Below are 27,609 nucleotides of genomic sequence, written 5' to 3'. Positions count from 1 at the left end.
AAAAATCTAACATCTATATCTGCATCTGTATTCGTCAAACAAAATAAATATAGATATAGATATACTAGTATTCGATCTGATTTCAGCCCTATGAATATAGTTAAATACATCTACGCTAGGTCTACTATGTGCAGCAGATACTCAACTGAAAACCATGACCAGCAACAGATGGCCTCCTCATAGAATACAGAGAGTCAAAATTGAAGAGCAAACCACTCAATATTGATAATATAAACTTCAGAATGACAACTCTAAAATGTTTTCCTAAGAAAAAACTTCTCCAAATTTACAGTTTCACCTTCAAGATCAAAAAAGCACCCCAAATTGCTGTGCCATGATGAACAGGATGCCCACAGAAAAGTCTAGCATACAGGTCTAAAGATAGGTGCTTTCACCTTCCTTGGGTTGCCGCTGTGCACGCATTATATCTAAATTAGAAGCCGCTATTATAAATTGAGATCTGTACCTGTGCACATGCTCTTATTTCAAATCATTAAGCCATTCAAGTAATGCAATTTCCACGTACCAGTAGATGAAAGGACAACAGATTATTAAAAAGTAACAGCATGAACAGCTAAATACATTGATAACAATAATTCACAATACGCCTAGAAAGTTTAACACTGTTAATATATGTCTCCATGAGCCCAACCCTAGCTAGTCAATTGTTCAAGACAAGGAATGCAACAGAAAAAAGAATGGTAGAAGAGATGTAGCTACGGGAAGTAAACAGGCCAGTTGTAGTAGTACGAATCACGCAATGGTTTGCTCATGTACTGGTTCCACTGGAGAAAAAGGAAGGGGAAAAGCATGTTAATAACAGGCAATAGTACGTCAAATAAAATGCACAAAGGCAAAACCAATTAGCGGACATGACCCTGGCATGACAAGTATAGGTCAATGAGATTTGACGCCATGGACAATTGTCTAATTCTACAGTAGATATAGCATCGCAAACTGGAATTGCAGATGAAGAGAGTCATAAACAAATTACAGTATATAAATTGTTTACCAAAAATATCATAATCACTTGGATATGATTTCTTTATGTACTGTCAAATCATGCAGAAGCATAAACCAGAGTGTTGAACCACTTCCAGCCCATTCAATAGGTATAGCAGACCTCTGGTCGTATTCCCAACTCTAATTCCAGCATGATTCCCCAAATATTGCTCATCATCTCCAAAAATATTTGGCATGGAAAAAAGGCACAAAAGAAGAGGAAGAAACTTGCTGAATATGGTAGGTAATACCGGTAGCAAGCGTTTAAAGATCTCACCTTGAACTGGTATGGCTGGTTCTTCTCCATTGCTTTCTTCCAGTGGTAGTGTTCAAACATCATAGCCTTGTCATGCCAGCTGCAAAAAGATAATCCAGAGTATGCAAGTAAATAAGCTATAATATGTAAACAAATAGCATGTCTGTGCATTGCAAAACAGATGAAGCATAAATCCATACATGTGGATGAGCTATTAACTATACAAAGAAACATGTTTACAGAGGGGGGTAAAAATGAAAGATCAAAACAACAAATGCACGGGTAAAACTTCCATGGTAAGTGCTACAGTGCAGCCTTAATGGTGTCAAGAGATGGCGACCATGGCTTAGAAATGTTAAAAGGATCCAATAGTGGGGTGGAACAAACCACAAGAAAAGGAAAAAGACATCCCATGTCACATGAACACAGAAAAGCTAAGCCTGATTAGAGGTGGACATCTAAGCACAAAACACGTGTACTAACACTTATCAGATATAGTGGAATGAACAAAATCTGTTTTCATGAGATAGAACAAAATGTGAATGGTCAACTTCACAAAAAAAAAGGTAAATTTCATACTGTTAAATAATAACCACTTCCCAGCTCCAGCATAGGTGTTCAGACTTATTTTCTTTCCCCATCCATTGGTCTGATCTCAAGTCATCCTCATCATAAGAAAATGTCGCATTGCAGTTGAGAATGTTGATGAGTCTACTTGTTTGGCATATACTAGCACAATCTCTCACCCTGACTGAGCAAAACAGCACCTTGACAATGGCAAGTCCTAAAATCAGAACCTTAGTCTACAGTTTGATAAAATTTTATTCTCCTTGAATAATTAATGAGTAGGAATTAGTTTATGAGTTCCTAATGAGCAGTAAATTTGGATGAAAAAGTATTAAAATTATTAACTCTGCTTTTGTCATCAATTATACAATTTCACTTACAAAGCTCTAGATTCTCTAATTTTTGCAAACTTCAAGACTTCTGCATCAAAGAGTTTTAATCCTTTTTGGCTTTTATCCTGTTCTACTCTTTAATTTCTTTTTCCTGACATGGCACTAGAGGTGCTGGAAAAAATCCAAGATATACATATGTTTTTACTATTATTTTCTTATGCATGGTTTCTTAATATTCTCTTTTGCTCGCTTACTACTTCAAAATTTAAAACAAATCAAATGGCCATACCACAAGTACAACCCATGCCAAAAGCCATCTGTTTCTCTTATGCTTCTTACATTAACTAAAACGATCTCATGCCTCATTTAGAAGATAGAAGAGCGAAACCAATATCGATGGCCAACACGTGCTTCTTTTTCTCATTCTTCTCTCTTACCTCTCCGCAAGGTAACACAAACTTCTTGTATTAGGTCCTAACCAAACCCAATAGGAGATGAGTGTCCACAAGAATGAATCAACAAGCTGTATAAATAAGGATCTACCAAATTCAATAGGATGAAATGAACCCACCAGCAACCTGTTGTGATGTTCCAAGGACTGGTTGGGATTGAATTGGAACCTCTCCATGCATTTAGTCCAATCTAAGATAAACTATGTAGTAATAATACCTTCTACATAATAACTAGTATTTATATACATATCATTTATATCCAATGATCCTAAAAAACAAAGTCACAAAGTCATATTTATTATGACTTTAAACTACAAAACAATTACGCAACATCCTTTCTGCAAGACTAGCATTCAGATCTAACAGGTCAAACATGTAACTAGAAAGCCCCATTGGCTTTCTAGTTAAACTTAGAAGATTGCTCTAAAATACAAAATTTACAATAACAATCTAAACCAACTCAGAGGCAAGGCAAAATTGATAGCACTTGAATCAGCTCAACATATGTCTATTAAATAAAGCTTGTTATTGGTAGTACACGACTATATTTCATATTGATAAAACAATATAAAGAGCATGGAGGGTCATTAACTTATTTATCTGAAACTATAACCTTTCACCACAATAGGCATTTTGAATCTCAACTTCCATTGAATCAGGTATTCTTGGGACTTCCTTTGTGCTTATAGAACTTTAAAGCCCTTAATGTGGTTGGCTTCATAATATGTGATCAACTCCTCTTGTCTGATCCAAAAATGTAAATTTCTACTTGTGCTACTGCTACCTTTTGGATTAGATTCTACTAAATTATAACTCATTCCTTGTCAATCCACACCTGTGGTACACTGTACACCTTTACCCCCCCCCCCCCCCCATACATTGTTCATATACATGGCAGGCAATGTGATTAAGAAACTAAATCAGTATAATGCAACAGCAAAATACTAGCTAATCACAAAGAAAGCAGCTACATATATACAAAAACACAGAGCAGTTATAAAGGGACCCTGACAAAGTATCAGCATGAAGAGTAACAAAGTATCGATTCTTTAAAGAGAACAACACGTTGTTGGTGTTTCCAATGCATCATACTCGCACCTCATCAAACATGCTTTCAAATTACAAGCCTCTTCTCCTCCTCAATTCAATCTATCTTTTCCCGAAATTAGTTACATTGGGTTTTATCTCACACGCAATCCTCTGATCAAACTATTTCTTTTTTCGCATTTCCTCCATAATATCGAATCTAGGGCACTCAAGGAAATCTCATACAGTTCGCAAAGTCTCATTTTTCGCATGATTCTTCATAGTTCTAATTTTTACACCATATCATAACAAACGATTATCCTCACCTGGCCTGGAGCTGAAAAAAAGTCATAACCTATCACTCCCGAAATCGTTCAATCGCACAGATTTACCATAAAAAAAAACTTTTACTACTATTCAGCAAACAGTTCTCGTGCACATCCCTTCCATTTACCCTCTATTTTTCAAAACAAAACCATACAATCCAAAGAAATCCACCACAAGAGGGAAAAAGAAGAAGCAGAAAACAGAAATCCTAACCCAAAACCTAACACAGACAGAGAGAGAGAGAGAGAGAGGAAGGGATAGCTCACTTGAACTGGTTGGAGAGATTCCACATGTAGGGATCGAACCAGGTGAGGGCAGAGAAGGCGAAGGATCCTATCCAGATGTTCACGAACCGATCGGGATCGGTGTGGGGGACTCCCGGATCGCCACGATAAGGGTTTCCGAAGTACTTTTCCATCGAACAAGCCCTCCCTCTCGCTCGCGGCGCTCCGCTTGGCCTCTTGCCGTTCTCCGGCTCCGCATCTTATCTCCACTTTTACCGTCCGATCTGCGGATCCAACGATGTGGGAGGTGGCAAATTATTTAAGCTAATTGCGGGATTCCAGATGCCGTATTCCGTTCAGATTGTAATGTAGTCGGCAGCAAACGGCGACTTCATTTGGACTCGGGCGAGGCGAACTTGGTTTTCGGGTTTTAAGCATCCGGCCCGCTTAACGGCAGATTTCTTCCGTTGATCTCCTCGTGAGGCCATTGCCTGAATGGGCCATCTCTTATTTTAGTTCTAAATCTTTCTTATTGCCATGCTTTACAATAAGAATAGGTATTTATAGACCTCATGGTACACTTGATTAGAAAGGGAATGTTGTGGGATGGGGTTTTGAACTTTAGTCCCACATCGGCTAATCAGCGGAAAGCTCTGTGCCTTATAATGAGGAGGCCTAAAACGTTTCCTCACGAGGCGCCTTTTGAAGGGCAAAATCGTGAGGATAGGAGCAGTATCTCGCAGTCGCTTTTCCTACTCGACCGGTGTACTGGTTGTTGCCGGGGTGAAACCCCGCAACAGGAAATAATATCCCCTAGAGTCGCACTAAAAATAGAATTCCAGATAAGTTAATGAGGCAAATCAATCAGCTATTTTCCACAGAAGCAAAACTAGTAAAGTAAAACTTCTCTATGGAAGGAAAGGTAGCAAGGCAGACCAATAAAATGTTCCTGATTTGTGGCGGCAAATTATTTGTTAGATCACTCCAAAAATGATAACCAATCTCCAAAACCTGTTTAAGATTTCCATCACAATTTTTAAATATCCTCAATGGTTATTTTGTCATGTGAAATCCTTATTAATTTGCAGACATGTACTTCACCTTGCGGTTTGTGATGGAGTTGTAAATGCTAGCTTTCATAGATTGATTCCTGGATAGTATATTTTAATAATCATCACGGTTCTCTATTGTTGGTTGGTTCGTGCATGTAGCCTATATGCGGTTCCTAAATATGTGAATGGTTATGTTCAAGAAGAAATTAGTAGGAGGATTGGATGCATCATCGATCTATGATGAATTTAATTCTTTTTTTCTTCTCTCTTGTTTTTTGTTTTGTGTGTAATAGCAACATGCACTAGGATAAATTCATCTCAGGCCCATGGTGGATCTGGTCCACCTAATACTTTTCTATGTTTAGGTTCTTGCCACTAGTCTCATTGCTTGCATTTAAAGTAAAGCATCATATAGGCATGCGTTGAGGGACATCCATTATAAATTGATAATGTATATATCTTAGTGTGTGAAATCATTCATACCTCACATGAAATCGGCGAAGGCTTCTCCCGATCATTTATCCATTTTCAGGTTGCAGTGGTTGGAAAAATTATCAGGATTCATGAAGTTCACTTTGTAAAATCCAAAAGATGTAAACCCTTTAGAGCTCATCACTCTATTCATTGAGAACTAAGATACTATCATTGAGATAGTTTACTATTTATGGTTGTTAGTTTTCCCTATTGGCAAAACTTTTGCATCTTTCTAGTATATTTAGCATAATGGCAGAAGGATTGAACAAGAAAGAATTTTTGGGCATAGTAGAGTTAGATGTATCATTTAGTCCATTGAATTTTTATGATTATAGATACATTTTCTTATGACAAAACCATTTTTACAGTTTATTTATTGGATTTGTGACTTTATTTAACTTGATAGATCTCCAACTTATATGCTTCCCTTTTTCACTCTTTAGGCATTATTACATCGACAAGAATGAAACGTTTATTAGATTTCAAAGCTAACAACTCACACCGTCACACGTACAAAAAGTACTACCCTCAAGTAAAAGAGTCCCCCCCCTCCCCACCCCCCTCCCTTCAAAAGTGCCACATTGGATGGTCACATTCTAGAGTCTTTAGCTCACGTCCAGTTAGAAATAACTTAGCATTATCTCTTCTATTAATTACAGCGCGCCACCTGTCAGGCTTCCACTTTGATAGGCCGCTTCGTCTCTCTCTCGGTTAGGGTTTTAAGAGTGTTTTTTTTTTAAATCTTCCGCTCCAAAACTCTACTACTCGTCTACTCCAAACCCTACCTGCTCCCCTCCCCCCGCACGCTTGAACTGTGGCAGATCCAGTTTTGGATTCAAATGCCATTCAGATCTAGGGTTTTTTCCCACAAAATCGCACTGAAGAACCCTTGCTTCGGATCCATCAAGCTCGGTGCCTTTTGAATGCACTATCAGAAGTTCTTCGAGAGTACCGGAATCCTCCGTTGGAATATGCCGAGTTTTGCCGGAACCACCCTGTGGGATCTTAGGCTTTGGATAGATGATATGATCGTTTGAATATGAGAGATGGAGGCAGGGAGAGTGGAAGGAACAATGAGGGCAGGTTGAAGAGGAATAGGCCATTCGGCGGTGATGATTTTGGTCGTGCGGTCGCGAGGATTGCTGTCGCCCAGGTGTGCGAGTCCACGGGTTTTCACAGCTCCCACCGCTCTGCTCTCGATGCTCTCGCCAGTGTCCTCATTCGATATATATGCGATCTGGGTAAAGCAGCTGCTTTCCATGCCAACCTATCTGGTAGAATGGAAAGCAATGTGTTTGATTTAATTCAGGGCCTGGAGGATCTCCGATCATCGCAGGGGTTTGCCCGTGCTTCAGATGTTCACCGTTGCCTTGTGAATTCTGGTGTGGTCAGAGAGATGAACGAGTCCTTCATGACGGCAGAAGAAGTTCCATCTGCCTGTCCATTTCCCCATTTCCCTATTGTCCGCTTCCAGAAGCCAATGCCAAGCTTTGCGCAAATTGGGGAGACACCGCCAGGGGAGCATATTCCTGATTGGCTTCCAGCATTTCCTGACCCCTATACCTCTACCCACCCGCTGCCAGTCCGGAACGAGAGGGTGACTGACCTCCACGTAGATGAGACCGAACAAGCATGGCAGCGGAGGAAGGCAGAGAGGTCACTGTTAGGTCTGCAGCAGCCGCTTGCTTGCAATGGCATGGCTCAGCCCAGCCCGGCATTTGATGGTGATGGTGGGAAGGGGAAGCAGGTGGTGGCTAGCAACCCCTTTCTTGCTCCTCCTTTGCCATATGGGGAGAAGGAGGTGTTAGAAATTGTTGTCCCGCATGATGCTTCCACAGGGAAGAGGTTGTCGGTGCTTGAGACTTTTGCACCGGCCATTGAGGCGGCAAAGGTTGGATCTTTGGATTGTGGGGTTAGTGATGAAAGGATGCTTCCTAACAAAAGGTCCGCGGTGCATTTCAGGTTGGGGATGGATAGGGAATTGGTTGTTGTGCCATTTTCCTCAAGTACTCTAGGCGAGAAAACGGGTTTCTGGTATTTGAGGGACGATGAAAAGGATGGCAAGAAGCAGAGAGCAGAATTGATACTCAAAGAAGCCATGAAGAACCCACATGAACTGGCTCAGCTGTAAAATCACATTGTAGATGATGCTCATTCGTGATGCAGAATTGTATATCTGTTGCTGTGTTCTACAGCAATTTGATGGACTGCCATCTGAGGTACCTTGCAGGATAGTCCAATCAAGAAGTTCGAGGTATGCGATTATTTCTGTTAGGAGTTAGTCCCTTTTTAACTTATGAAAAGGAATTGCTGCTTCCCTTTGTTTTTCTTGTTGCACGTTCAGGAACCACAGGTTTATTAACCACTCTTTGAAATTTCTTTAACAGCACTATTACATTATGTTTGATCCATAGAAATCAGAAAAAAATTGGAATGAGAATTAGAATGGAGTAAGAATGGAAGGCGAGAAATTGGAATTGCCATTGCTATTCCTTGGGCACAAACTGAATGGATGGGAAAGAAAGGCAATTTTATTGTATTATATTTTACAATGGATTCAATTGTGTATCAAGATTGTCGGCAAAACCTTGACTAAGGAAGGCAGCAGAATTTTAGAATAATGGCCATTATATCTTTTTTTTCCCTCAAGGCGTCCTGTTGTCTTACGCATATACATGAGACATCTTTAGATAACAGCCATTAATAGTGTCATAATGATTATTATTTTATGTTCCACTATTCATCCTAATAAAGTAAAATTAAATCTCAATAAATCCCAATAAATAGTATTTTCATAATTTTTATCATCATGATATGCCATAAATGCCACTAACTAGTTCGCATCAAATATATCATCATGCCATTTATACTACAAATGCTGCTGATTTATTTATACCAAAATTATCATCTACTCCTCTTCCCACGGGAGTGACATTCCCATTTAAGAGTGGAATGGCAGTTCATTTATTAAGGAAGTGGTTGTTCTTAAGGAATTACGGTTTTCTTTTTTGTTCGCCAAACCAAACAGGGGAATAGGGCTAATGACAGAATTTGCTTTTCATCCCAACCCTCATTCTGCAAACCAAATATAACCTCACTGGGGCTTCCTGTATTTCTAAATGCTGGAAAATTTAATCTTGCATTCCAGTTAAATGCTTCTTCTAAATTATCTTTATCTACCTATTCTTAGTATATCTGGCAGCAAGTTTTAATGAATTCACTGCAAATTTGGTTACCTTTAGGTGATCTTGGTGCATGCTAGTAAGGTTTTAAGTGTTTGGCATCTCCTAGAGTTCAGAAAATTGTCCAATTTCTGGACAATTTTGAATTACGAACATCATAATCAAGTCTTCCTGGTAGGAAGCAGAGGCTATTGACTATCATCTAATAGTCACATAAAGTAGTTGATCAAATTCATAGTAATCGTAGAATTCTCTTCAGCCTATTTGTGATGGCATTTGAAGCTTTGACGAGCATATCTCATGATTCTTTAATCATTTTAGGCAATGGATATCCTAAAAGTCCTCGGCCATAAGATCTCTCGTCACATATTTAAGTTGAGCCTCCCCAGTTGGAAGCTTGACTGCAAAATCAATATTTGTTCTATGTCATGTCTTTGATAAAAGCAGACTTTAGGAATTAGGAGATTTCCTAGTTCTTTATATATTTAACTGCACCTTATTGCCATTTGCCCTTCCTTTGCAGAAAGTTACTTGTGGTCCTTATAACTGTTTGCTCCACAATCAAGTCTTGTCCAGCTATCTGAGCTGTCATTTATCATCTATATATTTCAAACTTAACACAACTGATAGGCCATTTAACTTGATGAGAGTTCCCATGATCCTCTCTTATTTGTGCTTATGCATCAACTTAGCATTGATCTCAACTTGGCTACCTGAATTGAGAAGCGTGTAGAAGTGGGGAATCAAAACTCTAAAATAAAATTACTGTAAAAATATACCCAGGAAGCAGGTGTGGTTGTATGACTTCTAAAAAGTTCTGAATCAGGTGTAGCATCCAAAGGTAGAAGATTTTGACACCAAAAGTTTCAACCACCTGCTACTAAGTACCAAATTATTAACAGATCAGGTTCTGGGTGCTTTTATGTGGCCAAGCATCAATTTCACAGGCCATGCCAAACTCATCAATTTGAATGTGAATATTGCTTGTCTCAGACAGATTGTGTTTACCGACCATCAAATCAATTTCTGCTAATTGATTAGTGATACGACTGTTCTTGAATTGGTGTTAGTATTTTTGGGGGGCTGAAAACTGATGATGTCTAATAATTGAGTTAGACTTAAAGGTTGTGAGATAGTGGATATTGTTGTGACAAAACAAAGTGACAGGATTAGTTTCTTTCATAAGTTGGCCCCTGAAAGATGGAAACAATTAATGTTCTAAAACTTAATCAAATTATTTGCTATATGATGTTTTAATCACCTCACTAGAGATGAAGAACAACTAAATTACCCAGGTTGCTTGAATCATATGTGAGCTGCATTTAGTTTACTGATTTATTTCATCTATTTCACGATTTGCATTGTAATGGAATAAATTAAGAGATCAGGCTTACTTTTGAGATAACAGAGACTGCGATCAGGACATGAAAGGTTGGAGTTATGATGGGGTTGATTCATATTTGCAGCAGAAGTTGTAGTTTGAGGAGGTTAAATCGGATAAAGAATGGTTTGTTTTGGAGGGTGAATATGTCTATACTAGGTGGTTTCTTACTTCTTTTCTACCCATTCTTTTGGTTTAATGTGAAAGGAGCTGTAATGTGAGTTTTCCTAATTACATCATATTCATCTTTCTGGGAGGATAACAGTGCAACTTTTACCATGCGTAATACTAAGGATGGTGCCATGGGTTTGAAAATTTTGAGTTTTATCAGCTCTAGTAATGTTATTTATTGGATCATTATAAAGAATTATAAGTGGATTCATCATATTTTTTTTTCCTTCAGATGAATACATGTGATACTTTAATCATGCTTTTTGTTTAAAGAAGGTCTCAATGGATTTGAAGGGTTACAATTTTGTCAGTCTTTTCAGTGATATAAAGGGGATCATCATAGAGGTCATGGTTGAGATGGTGGTGTAAAACTTAAGATACCTTGACCACAACCCTCCGCACTATTGGGTGCTAGATGGCTTACGATGTTTTTAATGGAGATATATAATGTGGTTATGGTTTTATGAGTTAAGTTGATTTTGTAAAGGCTAACTAACAATATTATTTGGGGGGGTCTATAGTCATGTGAAGGATGTGGAGAGGGAAGCACATGTGGGAATGGAAGATAGATTACAATATGGTGCTGATCTTTTGGAATACTGTGTCAAAATTGTCCACTCAAAAAGTATTCGGACCAACACTCGCTTCTGGAGAAAAATAAGGGGCATTTCAAAATATCCCTGCCTAACAGTCTCACCTAGATGATCGTAGGATATGTTCTTTAAGCCTAGGAAGGTTGGTGGCATAAGTATTAAAAATTGAAGAGATGAAGGTGGTTTGTTTATGAAAGTCATCTTGACTCTTGAAAGTTGAGGATGAGGATTTATTATTATGGTAGAAATGTTAATGGATATAACATAAAAAGGTTGGGATGTGAGCTCTTGTCAAATGTGTTACTTGATTATGATGACATCATTATGTTCAGAGTTTTCATGCTATGTGCTACATTAACTGATAGTAATTTGAGGTTTTATTTTGACATGGTTATTTGGATTGGAAACACTGAGTTCTTTTTTCTTGGTTTCTTTGCTCTGTCCTTGATGCTGCTAATAAAAGGAGGTTAAACAAGGTGTCAAAAACTCCTTGTAAGGGATTTAGATGAAGATGAGAAAGGTAGTTGTCAGAGGAGTAGATAAGTATGGCTGTGATGGAGAATTCTGTGGATTTTTCTGTCAGGCCTCTCCACACCTTTTTTCAGATGAAGGGATCTAACTTATCAAGGGAGGACTGTAACAAACCCACCTGTTGCCACTTAGAGTCCTGGCATTTGTTTTGTCTTCCTCCTGATTGAGGGTTTAACTTGTGATAATCTCCATGGGGCGCATGATGGATAGCAGGTGATTTGTGAGATTTGTGATTGTTGCATCTCATTTTGCAGTTTGAATGTTTTTGTTCTCTTTGCCAAGCAGTATTACTGGTTTACTGGTTTTACTGGTTTTACTGGTTACCAATTCCACCACCAAGTGGCAGAAAAATGAAGGGCGTGGAACCATCTGGCCCTTGACAAGGTTGGCAGAAGTGTTGCATCATTCTAGTATTTGATTTGTAATATCATGTATATATATATATAGAGTGCGTGTGTGCATGGCATGTGTGCGTGCATGCATACGCATGTGTGTACATGTATGTATGTATTTATATTTTCTTTCTTTTTTTTTCGCCGGGGGGGGGGGGTTACGGGATGAGTTTTGGCTCATATTACCCTGATAGTTTCTTTGGTGGACCGCCATAGCTACTGTCCAGATCCATGTCTACACTTTAGTTATTTTCCCTATTGTTGTAAAAAAAAGTTTCTATCTCCTCAATCAAGAAGTACCTTATCTAGACTTTGGTTTTGGTCCTTTTTCCTTTAATGAGTTGTGTTTATTCACTTTCCGAACTTATCATTTAAATTGGTTGTGGTAATGAGAGAATGTCAGCAGAGACGAGTAATCAGCCTTTGCTCCAGAAATGAAACCTAAACTCTTATATATATATTGTGACTTTTTCAGGTGCTCCATGTTTCCACCAACAATATCACGTTCAACACTACAAAACAATTGATCTTGGAATTTCTAGTTGTCTTTCACCAAGTGCTGTGAAGTTGTGAGAACTGAAGCATTCAAGTCAACTCTGTCTTCTCAAATCTGCATGGCTGTGGCTTCAAGAATTCAAATCTCCATGTTCCTCTGGTACTAGCATTGCGACCAGATCCAATTTAACAAATCTGCTGTCCTCTTCGTATAGCCAACTTGAAGACGTCATCTACCTGAAATGGTTTGCTTCAAATATCTGACTGTGGTTCAGATCACGAATTACTTATAAAACATCAACCATTTGATGATGTTGCCTAAGAAGATATTGGATTTCCCTAGAAAATATCTGAAAACAATGCTGTTAGGAGTGGAGAAAATCAGATGATTTGTGGAGCAAACTGATTTTTGGACATGAGCAGGCCTACTGGGTTTGCAGTTGATAGAGCACCGATATCTGAGGGCAAAGAAATGCTGTTTATGTATAGGCATATGGGATAGTAGCCTCTATTCAACCAACTAGTGTTTTTATCATTGAGACCAGTCAGTGAGCCAGAGTCTGGCTTGCCCAGCATCCCTGCCTGATCGGAGCATTTCATTTGAGGTCCATTTGAACTACTATTTTTTTTATCCTGGTTAGACTCCATAATCCCTTGAACATTAATTGAGGCACTGGATTTAGGACTGTTGAAAGTCTACGGCATTCTTTTGTGCATCGGGTGACAATTTGATCATGAATAGACTGCCATATTCATCATTATATGCTATGAATAATTTATGGGATATGAGGTGTTTTTATGGTGCCAGGATGTAAATATCAGGATCATTTCTTGAAGCAGTTATTTTGGATTGCTGAGCTTCTCTTAGGGATGGTGTGCACCAGAAACTTCAGACCAGCCAATCTTGTTTGATAACACATTTGGAACTACAATCTGCCCTTCAATGAGGTATCTCCTTGCCAGTACATGAGAACCAGCCATCTTGTAAAAACTTTTAAACACCTTTCTCTCTGGCTCGTAGTATATCGAATGCAATCAATACTCTCATTTTTGGTATCTTTGCCATAAAATTCCAAAACTAGATTACTTTTGGTATCTTCAAGCATCAACTACGCCCTTTTTGCTTGTTGGTCTCTTTTCTCTTCTTCTTCTTCTTTTTGCATAGAATTGGAGGCACATGGGATATATTTAGCAGCCTGTTGACATTAACCTTTGGTATCCCCATTCTAATGTGATTTGAGTATGTGCATTAGCTGAATGGTAAGGTAAAGCTGCGCCCTTCCAGTGCAAACAATTCCCAACATGTTGTCAAATTTGGATGATATCCTGATGTCATGCCATCTTTACTCTATTTGCTGCTAGAGTCCATCTGAGGATTGCAGAATATCAGAAAACAGGCGACTAGTTTCGTTTTTGCAAGAGAATAAGATTACCTTGGCACCAGGTTGCAGTGCATTGTACTCAGTTGAGGGGATTGGTTTGGTAGTTCAATTTGATAGGCTAATGTTGCATCTTGTTGCTTGCAAATGATCAGTGTAAGAGTCTGGCTTGCATGAAAGAGACCTATTAGTTCAATGCTGAACCTGATAAACTTGAAAATATGCTCGGCTAAAGGCGAAGAGTGGAATATTAACAGAATTAAATTTGTTGGACTGGAGAAGAGACGCACACCTCAAATTAACAAGTGACTGGAGGAATATGGAAGTTTTCTGAACTCCGCAAACTGTAATATTGTTCTGTTTATATCGACTAGGCATTTATGGCCTTGTTATTTCATTTGAATCATCTGAAAAAATTTCCTAGATAAGAAAATGTAATTTTATATCGACTCATTTATTATTATCTTTTAATGTAATTGATCGATATAGCCCATCAACCCTCACCTTCTGCAAGGAGAAAAAGAAAAAAAGAAACCAAGGCCATGAACTATTCTTGCACTTTGCCTTTCGTCATGTACTTCATGATTTATTTCTAGTTTTAATGCAGTTTAGAACTTTAAGCATTGACATGCATTATGAAAGATGAGATTTACTTTCATGGAACCTAGGAGATGACCTATTTGCTATAAATAGAAGAGCCATTTCATTGGCTAAATAATAGTGTATTTTCACAAGATAAAGCAAGAGATACAAAATATAAAGTTAATTACTGCACTTAGCAAACAGCTGCATTTGCTGCCTCACCAGTGACAACCTCATCGATTAGATCCTTAAATATCGATCTCTCAATCTCCAAAACCAAGCCTGCCAGCTCGCTTCCAAAGTCTGTCCACCCTTCTGACTGACGCAGCAGATCTTTGCATGATATTAAGTTGCCATCACTGTCATCATCAAAGCTGCTAGCCTTTAACCTTTCAGCTTGGAGTTGATCAACTTCCGAGCAAAGTTCTTTCAGTAAATTTTGGCTGCAAAGCTTCCTAGCTCCAAGCAGGTGGTTGTGGCGATGTCTAGGGTTCACTAACTCCATCTTCTGAAGCAGAATCTCATTTACTACATCGAAAACAAGCTTCCGGTGAAGCTTCTCTGAATCTGGCTTCGGCTGGAGAGTTTTTTCCTGAACAGGTTCAGCTTTTGAGAGCCAGGTAAAGTTTGTTCGAGGGTTGATGGGATGGCCTGTTGGATGGAGCTGAATGGGCATCGAACACCTGAGTCCACAACTGCGGCCGTCTGTGACTAAAAGATTGGATGCTAATAGTATTTCAGATACATATTGGTGATCCACGTTCTTGGTGTCGCTCGGTGAAGCGATGAGATCGATGGTGGATGGTTCATCATTTGTTGAGGTAAGCTGTTGAAGTTTCTTGTAGTCAATTTCAGAGATCATCTTGGGTGGTGGGGCATCAGGCAGGCCAATTGTTTTCCGGCCATCATCTGAAGTAGGATTTTTCTCATCTGCTCAAGGTAAAACTGCACTTTAGTTACACCATAAGGCATCAAAACCTCAACACCAGAACCTTTTTTTCCTGATGATTTCTAAAGGCTTTCTCTATATCCAGTACTACACCAGTTTGCAATACGGCAGCATGCCATAAATGCATGCTGGTGTTCATGGAGCATACGCTCAATTATAAGCATGACGAAATAGATATGTTTTGATGAAAGGCACAGCTAAGTATGTACTTATTTTGGGCAACATTTATTTATAGACCTGGCCGGGTGCCGGTGGCATGTAATTAAGTTGTGGGTCTGCATGCATGCACAAATCCAGACATTTGCACATATAATTTGAATGTGTATACTCTGATTGCTTCTTTTGACAAGCCATGAAATGGATGTTTAGAAGATGGTATGTTTGAGACTGTAGGTATTTCCAAGAGAACTTGTAGGACCACAGAGAAAAAGTTGGATGTTTGTTTACATTAGTTGCTGATTGTCTTTTATGAGGGTGACAGGTAAGAGTGCGTGTTCTTTAAGGAACACCCGGGCCTCTCTTGTGTGAGGGAAACCCCAACAGAGGCCCGATCGCATGGCATTGTGTTACTTAACTATGGTCAGAAAAGAAAACTATCACATCTTAGATGAAGCATTTTATATGGAAATTACCTCTGTGCTTTGAAAGTGAGAAGTTATAGGCACATAAGTCTTCACCTTCGAACACATTTGGATTTCTCTTCTTCACAGAAGAAGGTGGCAAGCCATCTTGGTAAAAGGAGGCATCAAGGACGGAGACAGGACTTGGCTGTTCGGTTGCAAGCTCCTTAGGTGAAATATCTTCATTTAAAATGAATGATGGCTTCTGAGACAAAGAAAAACAGAAATGCACCAAAAAATAAGAATGGATATTGGATAAGAGACGCATAACCGATGCTTGAAAAATATAATCATGCCATAAGATCCAGAAAATTTCTGGTTATAGATATTCTTGTGAAACTACTAGAACAAAACAAGAGAGACAACTGATAACATCAAATATATTATGTTTAAAGAACATAAATAATGAACTATAAAATGCATTAGCGGATAACCTATATCACTTTGCACCCAATTCATTTCCTAGATGAACAATAGTTAGCATTGTGAAAGGCTAGACTTCATATCCAAGTTTATTCATCTTCTGAGTGAATTTTACAGTATGTCTAATTTCATCCGAGGTATGAAGTTTAAAATGAATGATAGTTCTCTAGTTTTCTTCTTCCATACTCTTGCAAAAATTAGTTTAATCTCAAGATTTGAACTGTAACATGAACATACCTTCTGGTTCAAGACTAAAGCTGCACAATTGGCACGTCTCCTTGATGGACTCTTGAAGCCTTGCTGAAAGAAGGCTGAGTTTGTGGCCGTAGACTGGTCGGCACTCATTACTTCTACTACATCAGTCTGTGATTCCAAACTAGTATTGTTGTCAGACCATTGCGAGATTTCGTCTTCTAAATGAACAGAATTTCTCAACTCACTGGCTTTTTCATTCAACTGATCATCAGACTGTAGTGCATGGGATGATTTTAGTCCGAGCTTGCCTCTTGGAGAAACCAATTCAGATGGTCGTCTATTGGGAGACTGCCTTCGGGGCTTATTTACATCAGGAGGGATAGGAGGGGGACATGTCTTCTCTGCTTTTGATTTCCTCTGCTGTAGTCTTGGGCTCAGAGAGCTTGAAATTCTTTCTGAGCTTCCACTGTTTTCTCCCAGGGACTGCTGAGGACTAGGCAAACCATGCATGTGATACAATCTAGTTCTGTGTACACCATTTTCCGTGGAGAGAAGAAATTGATTGCTAGACTTCTTGTGACTGCCTTTTGAAGGTTGATCTTTAACCATTTTGCTGTTTGCAGAGCCCTTCTTTCTATCCACTGGATCACTGGTGCGCAGCTTCTGGAGACCTGATAGGCTTTCAAGAGGAATAAGTGAGGGAGCTGAAGATTTGACAGACCTTGCAGGTCTCATAGTTACAATTGGAGACTCCAGAGCTCTTGGAGAACTACTTCCTTCAATTGATGGTTTTCTGACATTTTGTGATCTGGAATTCTGAAAATCCCCAATTGGGATATGGTTGCTGCAGTCTTCCCGGACTGTTATCTTGTAGTGGAAGTCCTCACCTTTCTGGGTTTCTAACAGTCCCTTTGCATGCATGGCATCCAATATCTGTTTAAGAGCTCTAAGGTCTTTATTGGGTTGCTGGAACTTAAGCTCTTTCGATCTTTTTTCTACCTCACTATAAACAAACTCAGTTTCTTGCTTCACATGAGCTTCTCGGTATCCTAATGTTGTTTTTCCGGGGACATGGTCGCTATCCTGCTGCCTCCTATAAGCTGCTTGGGTTACAGTCCTTGATCTATAATTTTGTTGCACAACTGAATCACCACCTTTTACCTTTGGCCTAACAGAATCTTTGAGGGAGGTCTTTGGAGAGTGCGAGCGCTGATCATCCTTGCTCTCTGGAATGGCTCTTAATGGCTTTCGTGATGAGTTATTGCCCCTCAGTCCATTGCCTTTTCTGGTGATTGGTTCCTCTGCTGCTGAATCCAAGCTGGGAAGTGCCTCCAAGCCCATGAGCTTCACAATGACACCAGAAGGGTGATTGGGACTACCCAATTCCCATTGCAGGTTTGAGGTTGTAGAGACTCTTTGGTGGGCTCTACTTCTCTCTAAATCGTTCAGCAATGAGTTCAGTTTCCAATCAAGGTTAGAACTCATCAGGGAACTTTCTCTGCTATCCAGTGACAGTCTTGGTAGCTCTGTGAGCTTAATTGCAGCGGTAGACATTCTATGCTCTCTGGAATCCAGAGACCGTCGTGAGAATTCTCTCCCGTCACATGAGAACCGAGGAGTTTCACTTGATACTGGGTCTAAGGAGGCATGTTTCGCTTCATATGAACATTTTGGCAGTTCACTAGCTTCAGCAAAATAGCAAGGTGCTTCTTTAGGTTGCTTCAGAACTCTAAGGGACTCATTGAGATCCATCGGCATTTTCTGCTTCCCATCAATCCCAATTTTGCAGGTTCCATCCATCGATTTGGAAAGAAGCATAGGCCTCGGAGAGTCTCTGTGCTTGTATGCATGGATTTTTACCTCCTCCCGGGTTGAAGTTTTTACTGATAAACTTTGAGCATCTTTGTAGATAGAGTCCTTAACAATGTTTCTGAAATCAAGGGATTGCTGATTGGACCTAGTTGACGCAATTGGGAGGTCACCGCAAGGCTCAGGGCAGATGGATCTGGTATCAATGTCTGAACTCCTTGTTTTTGGTGAATTCTTTGGGGACTTCTCTGCAAAGAATGTTTGGTCAAAGGAGGAGGAATCTTGTTGAGTTGATTTGTTACACTCAAAAGATGAAAATGATGAGCAAGATGAAGATGAACAAGAAGCCCTCGATGAATCCATCGAAACTCTTCGGTTTTCATTCGGACTCTTGCTGAGATTCTTCTCCTGCATAACAAAATATTACATGGTTATGGATGCTTCACTAGCCTGCAGAAAATAAAGCTTTTCTGCAGTAATATTCGGATGGAAATCTTACCAAAATAATCTGCAGAGAATATCCATTCTGCTCTGTTCCGTGACTTCTGCAGTTTAAAGGGGCGTGGCCTATAAAGAAGACATCAAAACGAAAAGAAAAAAAATGAGATGAATCCAAGAATACAGAGCAGATGAGTCATGAACCTAATATAATACTTCATGGAGTGTCTTATTTTCATCATAACATTGTCAATGGTGGACTAAGTGAAATATGATTTCGAAATGCAGAAGTGGAGATACTGATTTGTATTGGGATGATCACACTTTGTTCAGAATATACACTTATTCTCATGAGAGCATGCAGCCTTTCTCCCATATAGCCAACATTAATACAATTTGAAGCCCTTCACAACTGGCTTCCTTCGTGCTGCTTAGTTTTCCAAGACTCGATGTACAAGAAAATTATCTTTCATCCTGATGTAAGATATTCAAAAACTTCTCATATTCTCAATTGCCTTTAAGATGCTGGCATAATTCAAAGACACAAGTTGTTTGCTGTGCTAAATGAAGCTAGGATCAAGAAATGAGCACGTTATTTTCTACTCTCAAAAGCTATATGCATCATAACTGAGAGAAGATTGTCATTCAGCAACTTATCAAATCATTAAACTGAAACAAAATGAGGAAAGAAAACAAGAACCCGTAAAAATCAAATCAAACTAATAATTACTCCTGCAATTTTCTGCAGTTCCATGTGTGCACACACATTCATAAATGCAGAGGAAGAGGTGGTAGAACCATCACTGAGGACAATAAAAGTGAAGGATTCAAAAGCTATGGTTGATCAGTTCTTTCGATTGTCAATCACTGTTTCACAACAAAAGAAGCAGATGGATGAAGTCTGAGAGCTAAAAAAGACTAATTCAATACAGTAAACAGAGTTGTTTGGAAAGGTACCTGAAGGGTGCCACCCATGGCTGCTTCCATTTAGGTGCCTCCTGGTGAGCAGGTGGCGGCGGTTGAACATCAGAAAGATGCTGGACATGCATCCATTTTGCTTATGCAAATCCGGCTTGTCGTCGGTGAATGTGTTTAGAAGTTTCGCAGGCATCCTTAATCTTTCATGCCCTACAACTCTATAAAAATTGCTCTCGCAGAACCTAAAAGCCAAAACTTATGCTCAAGAGCCCAATACTTCCTGAATGTTCCAAACGACAGCCCTCCACAAATCTTGCAACGACATGGAAAATATCCAAGTCAATCTACTGCCAGCCAAAAGAAATAGCCTGCACCTTTATTTGCATAAAATTCCATTGGCCTAAAACACTGTCCATCCTCCGTTCTTCAATTAGTACAAGAAAACAAATGAAGAATTCAGTGTATTAAAAAACTCCATGAGAACAAAAGAAAGAAGAGTTGCAGGTGGTACAACTGCACAGAATCCAAGGGGAAGACAGATGAGAAGGTGAGGAAATATGGAGGAGAAAAAGAACATCTGACATCCTAGAAAGACAATGACTTTCCCTTTTTTCTCTTTTCTTTTTCTTTTTTCATGTTGGTCAGATTCTGTCAAGGAAAGTAGATGGGAGGGAATATAACATCAGATGAATCTAGGAATGAGGAGTCGAGAGAGAGGAGAGTGTTGGTGTTTTATTGGTTATCCTTAGGATGGAGAGAAATCTAAAGTGGGGGAAATGGGATGACATTTTGAAAAAGGGAATGAGTAGGTCAGTGGTGCTTTGGTCCCTTTCTTTGTACAATATCATGTGGGTTGCTCATAGTGGGTGGGTCTCTGGCTGTCTGCATGGGCATGTGATGGGTGTCAGGAGGAGTTGGTCCTGGACTCCAAGCCTGCAGTGTCCAATGCTCGTGCACCATCATTTTCACCACCCATTCTTTGCTGTCTAGCTCTTTACTGAATTTTACTGTTGGTAGGAAGTCTCAGTTCTCACTGCACATGAGTATCATCTCTCAGCTGCTCTTCCTCTTGCAACTCTTCCAGAATTTCCAATCTGACATCGAATTTGTTTTTCGCTTTCGGCAACGTCGTTGATGCTCTAACTCCATTGTTGCTAATTGCGAGCCTTGGCAAAATAGATGGATGGTAATATTGATGGGCAATAGTTGCAATCATGGCAAACTATCAAATGGTCTTAGTTTGTTATCGACGAGTGATAGGACGAGATTTCTTAAAAGTTCTGCAAATTGCTTTGCAATCAGAGGTAGCCATCAACAGGAATCACATATTAGTGGGAATTCAAAAAGCTAGCCCAGAAATAGTTGGGCAGTTCTTGATGGTTATTTTTATGGTTAAGCTCTACTAATACTCTATTACTGATTTCAACTCTATTGATGTTGTTATGACTCCTTGCCTTCTCATCAGTCAAAACCTTCCATCATATTTATGTTCTCACCTTGTATTTATATGTGATGTCTTTTTTCGCAAACTTATGCCATCATGACTGGCTTATCTTATCAATGCCGATTAGTTCAACGTTTCTGTTTCCTATAATGCACTTATTTTCCTGACTGGTTTCTTATTTTGAAATTCATGAATCATTGACACTCCCGTTCAATCTGCTCTTCCTCAAGGCTCAAGCTGCTGTGTTTAACAATTCAGAAGAAGTTTGCTCTAGAGTTAATCAGAAGGAAACTTGGATGACTTTACCTAGACAAATTTTCATTGCACTTATGCTACTGCTGCATGAAAAATACTGTTCATCTAAATATACCTTACAATTCTTTGCCTACATATAAGCCATATCATGCATACAATAAAATAGTGGGTGGTACAAAAGATTCCACATTCCACTGAAGTGAATGCAAGCAACTGGTTTTAACTGTGATCAAGTCAGACAATGTGGTCCAACTCACAGGTTCCAAAGACAGCTAAAAAGAAGTGGAACTCTGTATGCACTCTACGAAGGGCATTCTAATTGTCTGAATTCGGGGCTGCACTTTGTAACATTCCAGAAACTTTCAGGAGTACAAACAATAGCATAGCACTTTGTGCAGTATGACAGAGGGACCACGAGGGTTTCCTTCCTTAGAGGCAAAGAACAATAGGAAGGGAGGAGACCCTGCCTATTCTCTCAGTGAGGATGGCCACTTTATAGACACACAAAAAAGAAAGAGCAGGCCTTGTCCAGTATTTTTTTCTCCTTACTTGGGTTTCTATCTTAGCTTCCTGCAGTTCACTCTCAAGCTTTGGAGATTTCCCTAATCACCCCCTATGCCTATCAGATTAAAATGAGGGAAGGACAGATGCTAATATGAAAAAAAATGTAAGTGTATTCCTTCTGTACAATATTTCATTTGTCATCTGTGTGAAGAATACTGCTATGCATGTGTTTGCTTACATATCCTTTGTTCTGACTATGACAATGCAAGCATATTCACACCCAAAGAGACATGCCTAGGAGTATGGATAGCCCAAGGCATGACTCCCTTGCATTCATATTGTAATAGGAATCATCTTTTCTTAATCACTCATAGCTTCTTTTTTTTTTTTTGATGAGACTATACATTGCTTAACTTGCAGATGTGCAGAAGCAACTATTTTGATCAACAGGACGTATATACATCAATACGCGTACTTGCAAGGTGTTATATGTAAAAGAAATCCTAAAAAAGCTATTTATATGGTTTGTTCAGGAAAATAATTAGATCCTCATTTCCTCTTGCTTGGACTAAATGAGCCGAAAAAGTTTTAGGTATTCATAAATGAGAACACAAAAAGAAATGTGGAGAAAAGAAGTGCAAATCTTTCATATGTTTAGTGTGTGAGAAGTGAACACCAACAGGATAATTGAATGAAAACTCCTTTTTTTTTTTCTTTTTTAAAAAATAAGGAATGAAGGCTCCTGCATATGCATGGATTTATATAAGAACTATTATATATTTCTTAAAAGATATAAACTAAGGAGTGGCAGGAATTTCTTAATAAAATACGCATGTTAAAATTCCCCCCCGAGTCGTGATGAAAATTTGCTTTCCTTTTTGCATGTCCTTTTATAAGATAAGAATAATATGAATTTCTAGTTTAATTAATTTTCACACCATGCCTAGCGCGTATATGTTAAAAAAAAACTTGAACTTTTTTTTTTGCTACAACAGATGCCTCGTACACTTTTAGTGTGAATACATCTAAAAAAATCAAAAGATAACAAGTCTCGAAGCGTTGTAGGCAGCTCCCTCTTACCAACCCAAAGAGCTCTCCCAAAGTGGGCAGCCACATACGAGGCCACCTAATCTGCAGCTTCGTTGGCTCTCTACAGTCCAACTCCTTTATTTAATCATGTAAACTTCCTTGAGAATGCAAAATGGTCATTAGCTCGCATAGTTCTAATATTGAACAGATGTGCGATAAAGTTATTCAAATTCTTTTATACTTCTGTAGGACGCCGGAGTTGTCCCTTTTTTTGTAATTTGAACAATCTGCAGCGGTAAAAAAAAAATGTTGCTTGGAACTGCTCATGGTTTTCTTCGCCTCATGTGGAAAGAAAACTCAAAAGACATACTAACACCTATCTCACGTATCAACACCTATCTCTGTAAATGCACCATATCTTTATAACAAATAGGTAACTTAAGACACTAGGTGTGCAGCTATGAAGGGATACTAGGTGCCCTATTTGCAAAGGTGCTGTGATTGATTAGTTTAGATAAAAATTGGGGATGCAAGGCCACATGCTTAAAGTAAGAAGTTATCACAATGGTTGTGGGGTTCTTTTGCTTCCTTATCCAGCACCAGCCAACCAAGCTCATTACCCATATCATGTTCCAATCAACTACCATAACCATTTTTACAACTAGACATGATGTAGGTCTCCTTTTGGTACAACTAGACATGATGCAGGTCTCCTTTAAGCACCACTAACCATTAACACATTACATGTGCATAGAGTTAACAAGATGGGGCCATGCATATATATATATCAAAAGCTTGAAATGAATGGAGAGGCAAATCATTTAGTGATAGGTTGTGCCATTGTATTATATATATATATATATATATATATATATATATATATATATATATAGAGAGAGAGAGAGAGAGAGAGAGAGAGAGAGAGAGAGAGAGAGAGAGATAAATCCAATGCTAATGTACACTTGGTTTAATCTCACTAATCTTTTTTTTATAACATGCAATGCACGTGAGATGTGAAGCTGAACGCAGGAATTGGAGGCAGCTACTTAGGCTTTTGTGACATTTTTTGGTTGCTAATTGCTAATTAGTGTGGTAAGCAAAGACACTAGGGATTGGTATGGTTGGACCAAATGATTTTTTTTTTTTTTTGCGCTAAAACGGATGTATCATATATTACAAGTATGAATACAGCCAAAAAAGTCAAAAGATAATACGTCCCGAAGTACACCAGATAGCACCCTTTCTCTCACCCAAAGAGTATTCTTGGAGTGGTTGGCCACATATGAGGCCACCTAATTTGCTGCCCCATTAGCCTCTCTATACATATGCTTTGCCTGCAAATCCATCCCACCATGGACCGGCACCGCCCCTCCCCCCCCCCCCCCCGGCTCAAAAGGTGAAGTAAAAGGGAGGAAGAGAAGAAATGAAAAAGATGAGAGGATAAAGAAATTTTCTTGATTCTCTTCTCGAGTCTTGATACTTTGAGAACTCTTCAACATTTCATGATTCTTTGGTTTTATTTTCTAGGTTATTCTCTTTTATTGAGCTCTCTTTTTTCTTGTACCCTTTCCTCTCACGGCTTTTGGACACTTATAGAGAGCCTTGTATTTTATGAATGATATGGTAGATCTCTCGCTTCCCAGTAGATATAACCTAGATTTTGGATGAATCATGTTAAATCTTGATATATCGTATCTTATCGATTTTATTTTCTATTTTTTTTATTATTATCTTCAATTGCTTCTGAAAATGTGTCAGATACCACTTAGCTCGGCTCAAGACTTACCCCCGTCGATTTTCTACCAGGATCCCTAATCATGGTCTTAGGAAAAAGAAAGTTCTGTTAACCTGCCTATAGGCGTAATATAACACATATCTACCTGAGACCATTTCTTCTGAAGTCCACTCCAATAAAGTGTTCGAGATTAAAAAATTATTATATGTTTGAGAGCTTGATTAGAAATATTCTCTATTTGCACTAAGAAACTAGGGATACATCTTGAAAGATATGCTTGATCACAAGATTCTTCTCTTGAATAATATTTCTCAATTTTCTCTGGCTCACTTAATAGTAGATGTAAGTTACTATCAATAAACATTGAAAATTGTATAGCAAGAAACATAATATCAAGTCTCAATCTATTTGACTTGAGTTCCAAAGCTAATGCAATACTTGCAAAAATAGATATAATGTGATGAAGTATTTAAGAAGATGTTTTAAAGGATTGAAGGAAACAAAAAAAAGAATATATAATTTATTAAATGTTTAGTTTTATGCAATATGATTTAGCAACTAGCATATTCTATTCTATATTATCACACCACAACTGAATGAGATATTGAGGGAAGAAAATTGAAGAGACATAGTTTAGAGGCAAATATGATAGCAATATTTAATAATTTAGAAAAATTATAGTTTCATCTTCTCAAGTTTGGACATTCTCACACATCTTTTATTTTTAAAAATTTTCAAATGGATTCTTCAAGCCTGCAACCAACTAGCAAACGTTGTTAGCCTGCCAATTCAAATGACCAAATGCCCTCACTTGCTTCACGTAACTTTGAAAGTATACACTGCTACCCTCCAATTGCTATTTCAATGACCAAATGCCCTCACTTGCTTCAAATAACTTTGAAAACACATTCTCCTACCCTCCAATTTCTATTGTTTCATTCCGACCTCTACTTCTTTTCTGACAATTACCTGACCCCTGCTTCCTCTACACTCCTCCTCTACAAACTAAAAAGCTTGATGGCCAGAGGAAGGAGATGGAGGCGATGACACCAGATGAGTTGACGAACAAACACTCAACGGAACCCTTGCCATTGCTAATCGATGCAGAGGATTGATATATGTTGACCATTGTTGCCTCAAATTTGCTATCCTTGTTTACCGATGAAGATGGAGGGCAAGCTTTGAAGAGACTCACTCTTTTTATTTTTTGGTGGCTATTTCAGCTTGCTCTTTCCGTCCTTCTTGGTGTGCTTGAAATCTTCTTAGAATAGAAAGAGAATAAATTTCTTTAATAATAAAACTAATTAAATTGAGAAAAAGAATTATAGTTCTTATTCAAATATTTAAGTTAACAGATAATTATTAGTAAAATAAAATTTTATTTTTTTCTTGATTTGGGATTTGTAAGGCTGGATATGGAGTAAAATACTTTGGATTTCTATACATAGATTTTTATTGGTTCCTTTCTCTGCTTTTGAGAGGAGCCCTTGCTTGATGGATTCTTCAAATAAACATATATTTTTTCCTAATTGTTTATATATTTTTTCATAAGAAAATTTACTTTTGATTTGTTGAACAAGAGAGACAAAAATATGCCTGGGCTAATTCTATCCTCAGATAACATGATGATACAAGCAAATGAAGAAATAATACAAACGAATTAGTCTTTCCCCAATCGAAATTGTTCCGCTCAAAGTTAAAGCTGGTAAGAAGAAAATATCAGAAATAGCTAATATAAAATGTATTTTTATCCTACAGTAGCTTTATATTATCACATGCCTCAACATCGTTAATAAGGATTGAAGAAAAGACTATTTTGGATTACTTTAGAAATTCAAAAAATATATTTGAAAACTTTTGAAGATGAGGGGGTGTACGTGGAATTGCCAAAACCAGAGAAGATGGAACAATAATTTTTTAATAATTTTTACTTTATTTCAGTTTGCTCCGACATTTCAGTAATAAATAAATAAATAATGAAACTTCACTCAACAAGTTGAAAGGAAAAATTCTTAAATGAAAAATATTTGAACTTCCAAAACAAATAAAGTTTCCTATTTATCATGAGAAATCATGAGATCATATTTATTATGTGAAAGGAATTGATTATTCCATGCAATAGATGCATTTGGGGTGAGAAAGGGGATTATATATAACATTATCTAAATCATTAAATATGATCTATAAAGCCTAAAGTACTAGTACCAAAAAACCCAAATGTCTTCGAAGCCCCCCATCAATGCATCAAGTCACCACGAAATCACCACATGATATCATTCCACAAAATTACATATATGAGAGATTTTAGTCCATGAAAAGGACCTTCATAAGCTTGTGAATTTTTATACAAAGTAAAATAAATCCAATGGTTAGATTTGCACCTTCAATCCCTAGCATATAGATTCATAGTGGCTGTAAAGTCCTCTCCTTGTGTTTTATGTACATTATAGTTGCACTTATATGAAACAAAAGGACATAATTTAACAAGAAGGGTGTATGATGGATAGTCCTTTCTAAACTTCTGCTTCTACCTATATATGAAGATTTTTATTACCAAAATAAAGAAGATCCTTAATCTAATACTCTTAGACATGACATTAAGAGATAGAAATGAATGAAAAATGCATAAGAAAAGCAGGGATACATTTATCAAGAAGGAAATGTGCTTGAAGAATAAATTCTTTAATGATAAATTAGAGGTTTTAAATCTACTCCACTTTATGCATATATGCACTTTTCCTGATAGAAGCATATATGCATACAGTTGATCAGGGATAAAAAAAAAAAAAACAAGTTTATACAGAGAGAAAAAAAAAGGCATGCATTATCAGAAAAGAAGGGTGTTTGATAGGCAAGTGGCATCGTATTAATG

At 38.2% G+C, this 27,609-nt stretch overlaps 3 protein-coding genes across 6 annotated transcripts; 1 reads left to right on the top strand and 2 right to left on the bottom strand.

Annotated features, from left to right (window-relative positions):
- Positions 1 to 200: 200 nt before the first annotated feature.
- Positions 201 to 4,465, bottom strand: LOC103722086 (uncharacterized). 3 transcript variants are annotated; one of them, XM_089924177.1, is made up of 4 exons: positions 4,229 to 4,465; positions 1,280 to 1,358; positions 1,013 to 1,143; positions 549 to 785 (listed from the first exon to the last, which is right to left on the bottom strand). In XM_089924177.1, the coding sequence occupies exons 1-3, from the start codon at positions 4,378 to 4,380 to the stop codon at positions 1,027 to 1,029; spliced, it is 348 nt and encodes a 115-aa protein (XP_089780303.1). In that variant the 5' UTR covers positions 4,381 to 4,465; the 3' UTR covers positions 549 to 785; positions 1,013 to 1,026. The 3 variants fall into 3 exon arrangements, with proteins under 3 accessions (XP_088557088.2, XP_089780303.1, XP_008810749.2); XM_088700962.2 differs by lacking the exons at positions 549 to 785; positions 1,013 to 1,143 and adding an exon at positions 201 to 466 and having other exon boundaries at positions 4,229 to 4,460; XM_008812527.6 differs by lacking the exon at positions 1,013 to 1,143 and having other exon boundaries at positions 4,229 to 4,450.
- Positions 4,466 to 6,391: 1,926 nt separating this feature from the next.
- On the top strand, positions 6,392 to 14,394 carry LOC103722085 (transcription initiation factor TFIID subunit 8-like). The gene is made up of 2 exons (XM_039127543.3): positions 6,392 to 7,966; positions 12,438 to 14,394. The coding sequence occupies exon 1, from the start codon at positions 6,752 to 6,754 to the stop codon at positions 7,841 to 7,843; it is 1,092 nt and encodes a 363-aa protein (XP_038983471.3). The 5' UTR covers positions 6,392 to 6,751; the 3' UTR covers positions 7,844 to 7,966; positions 12,438 to 14,394.
- Positions 14,395 to 14,515: 121 nt separating this feature from the next.
- LOC103722083 (protein LONGIFOLIA 1-like) lies at positions 14,516 to 20,577 on the bottom strand. Of its 2 annotated transcripts, none has more exons than XM_017846406.5 (5): positions 19,810 to 20,577; positions 18,914 to 18,981; positions 16,648 to 18,822; positions 16,045 to 16,192; positions 14,516 to 15,348 (listed from the first exon to the last, which is right to left on the bottom strand). In XM_017846406.5, exons 1-5 carry the CDS (start codon positions 19,961 to 19,963, stop codon positions 14,612 to 14,614), a joined length of 3,282 nt encoding a protein of 1,093 aa, XP_017701895.4. In that variant the 5' UTR covers positions 19,964 to 20,577; the 3' UTR covers positions 14,516 to 14,611. The 2 variants fall into 2 exon arrangements, with proteins under 2 accessions (XP_017701895.4, XP_008810747.5); XM_008812525.6 differs by having other exon boundaries at positions 16,000 to 16,192; positions 19,810 to 20,472.
- Positions 20,578 to 27,609: the final 7,032 nt, after the last annotated feature.

The sequence above is a fragment of the Phoenix dactylifera genome, chromosome 7, assembly GCF_051530095.1.
Source record: "Phoenix dactylifera cultivar Ajwa chromosome 7, Ajwa_hap1_PhDact_Kaust_v1.1, whole genome shotgun sequence".
NCBI lineage: Eukaryota > Viridiplantae > Streptophyta > Magnoliopsida > Arecales > Arecaceae > Phoenix > Phoenix dactylifera.
The sequence above is the reverse complement of the archived record's forward strand: the minus strand, read 5'-3'. Positions and strand labels throughout refer to the sequence as shown.

Coding starts and splice junctions, on each gene's coding strand:
- LOC103722086 (XM_089924177.1), bottom strand. CDS start 4,380: ATGGAAAAGTACTTCGGAAACCCTTATCGTGGCGATCCGGGAGTCCCC. Junction 1,359..4,228: donor AATCTCTCCAACCAGTTCAA/GTGAGCTATCCC, acceptor ATCTTTTTGCAG/CTGGCATGACAAGGCTATGA. Junction 1,144..1,279: donor ACCAGCCATACCAGTTCAAG/GTGAGATCTTTA, acceptor TGCTGGAATTAG/AGTTGGGAATACGACCAGAG.
- LOC103722085 (XM_039127543.3), top strand. CDS start 6,752: ATGAGAGATGGAGGCAGGGAGAGTGGAAGGAACAATGAGGGCAGGTTG.
- LOC103722083 (XM_008812525.6), bottom strand. CDS start 19,963: ATGCCTGCGAAACTTCTAAACACATTCACCGACGACAAGCCGGATTTG. Junction 16,193..16,647: donor CTTTAGTCTTGAACCAGAAG/GTATGTTCATGT, acceptor TCTTTGTCTCAG/AAGCCATCATTCATTTTAAA. Junction 15,349..15,999: donor CTCACTTTCAAAGCACAGAG/GTAATTTCCATA, acceptor TACCTTGAGCAG/ATGAGAAAAATCCTACTTCA.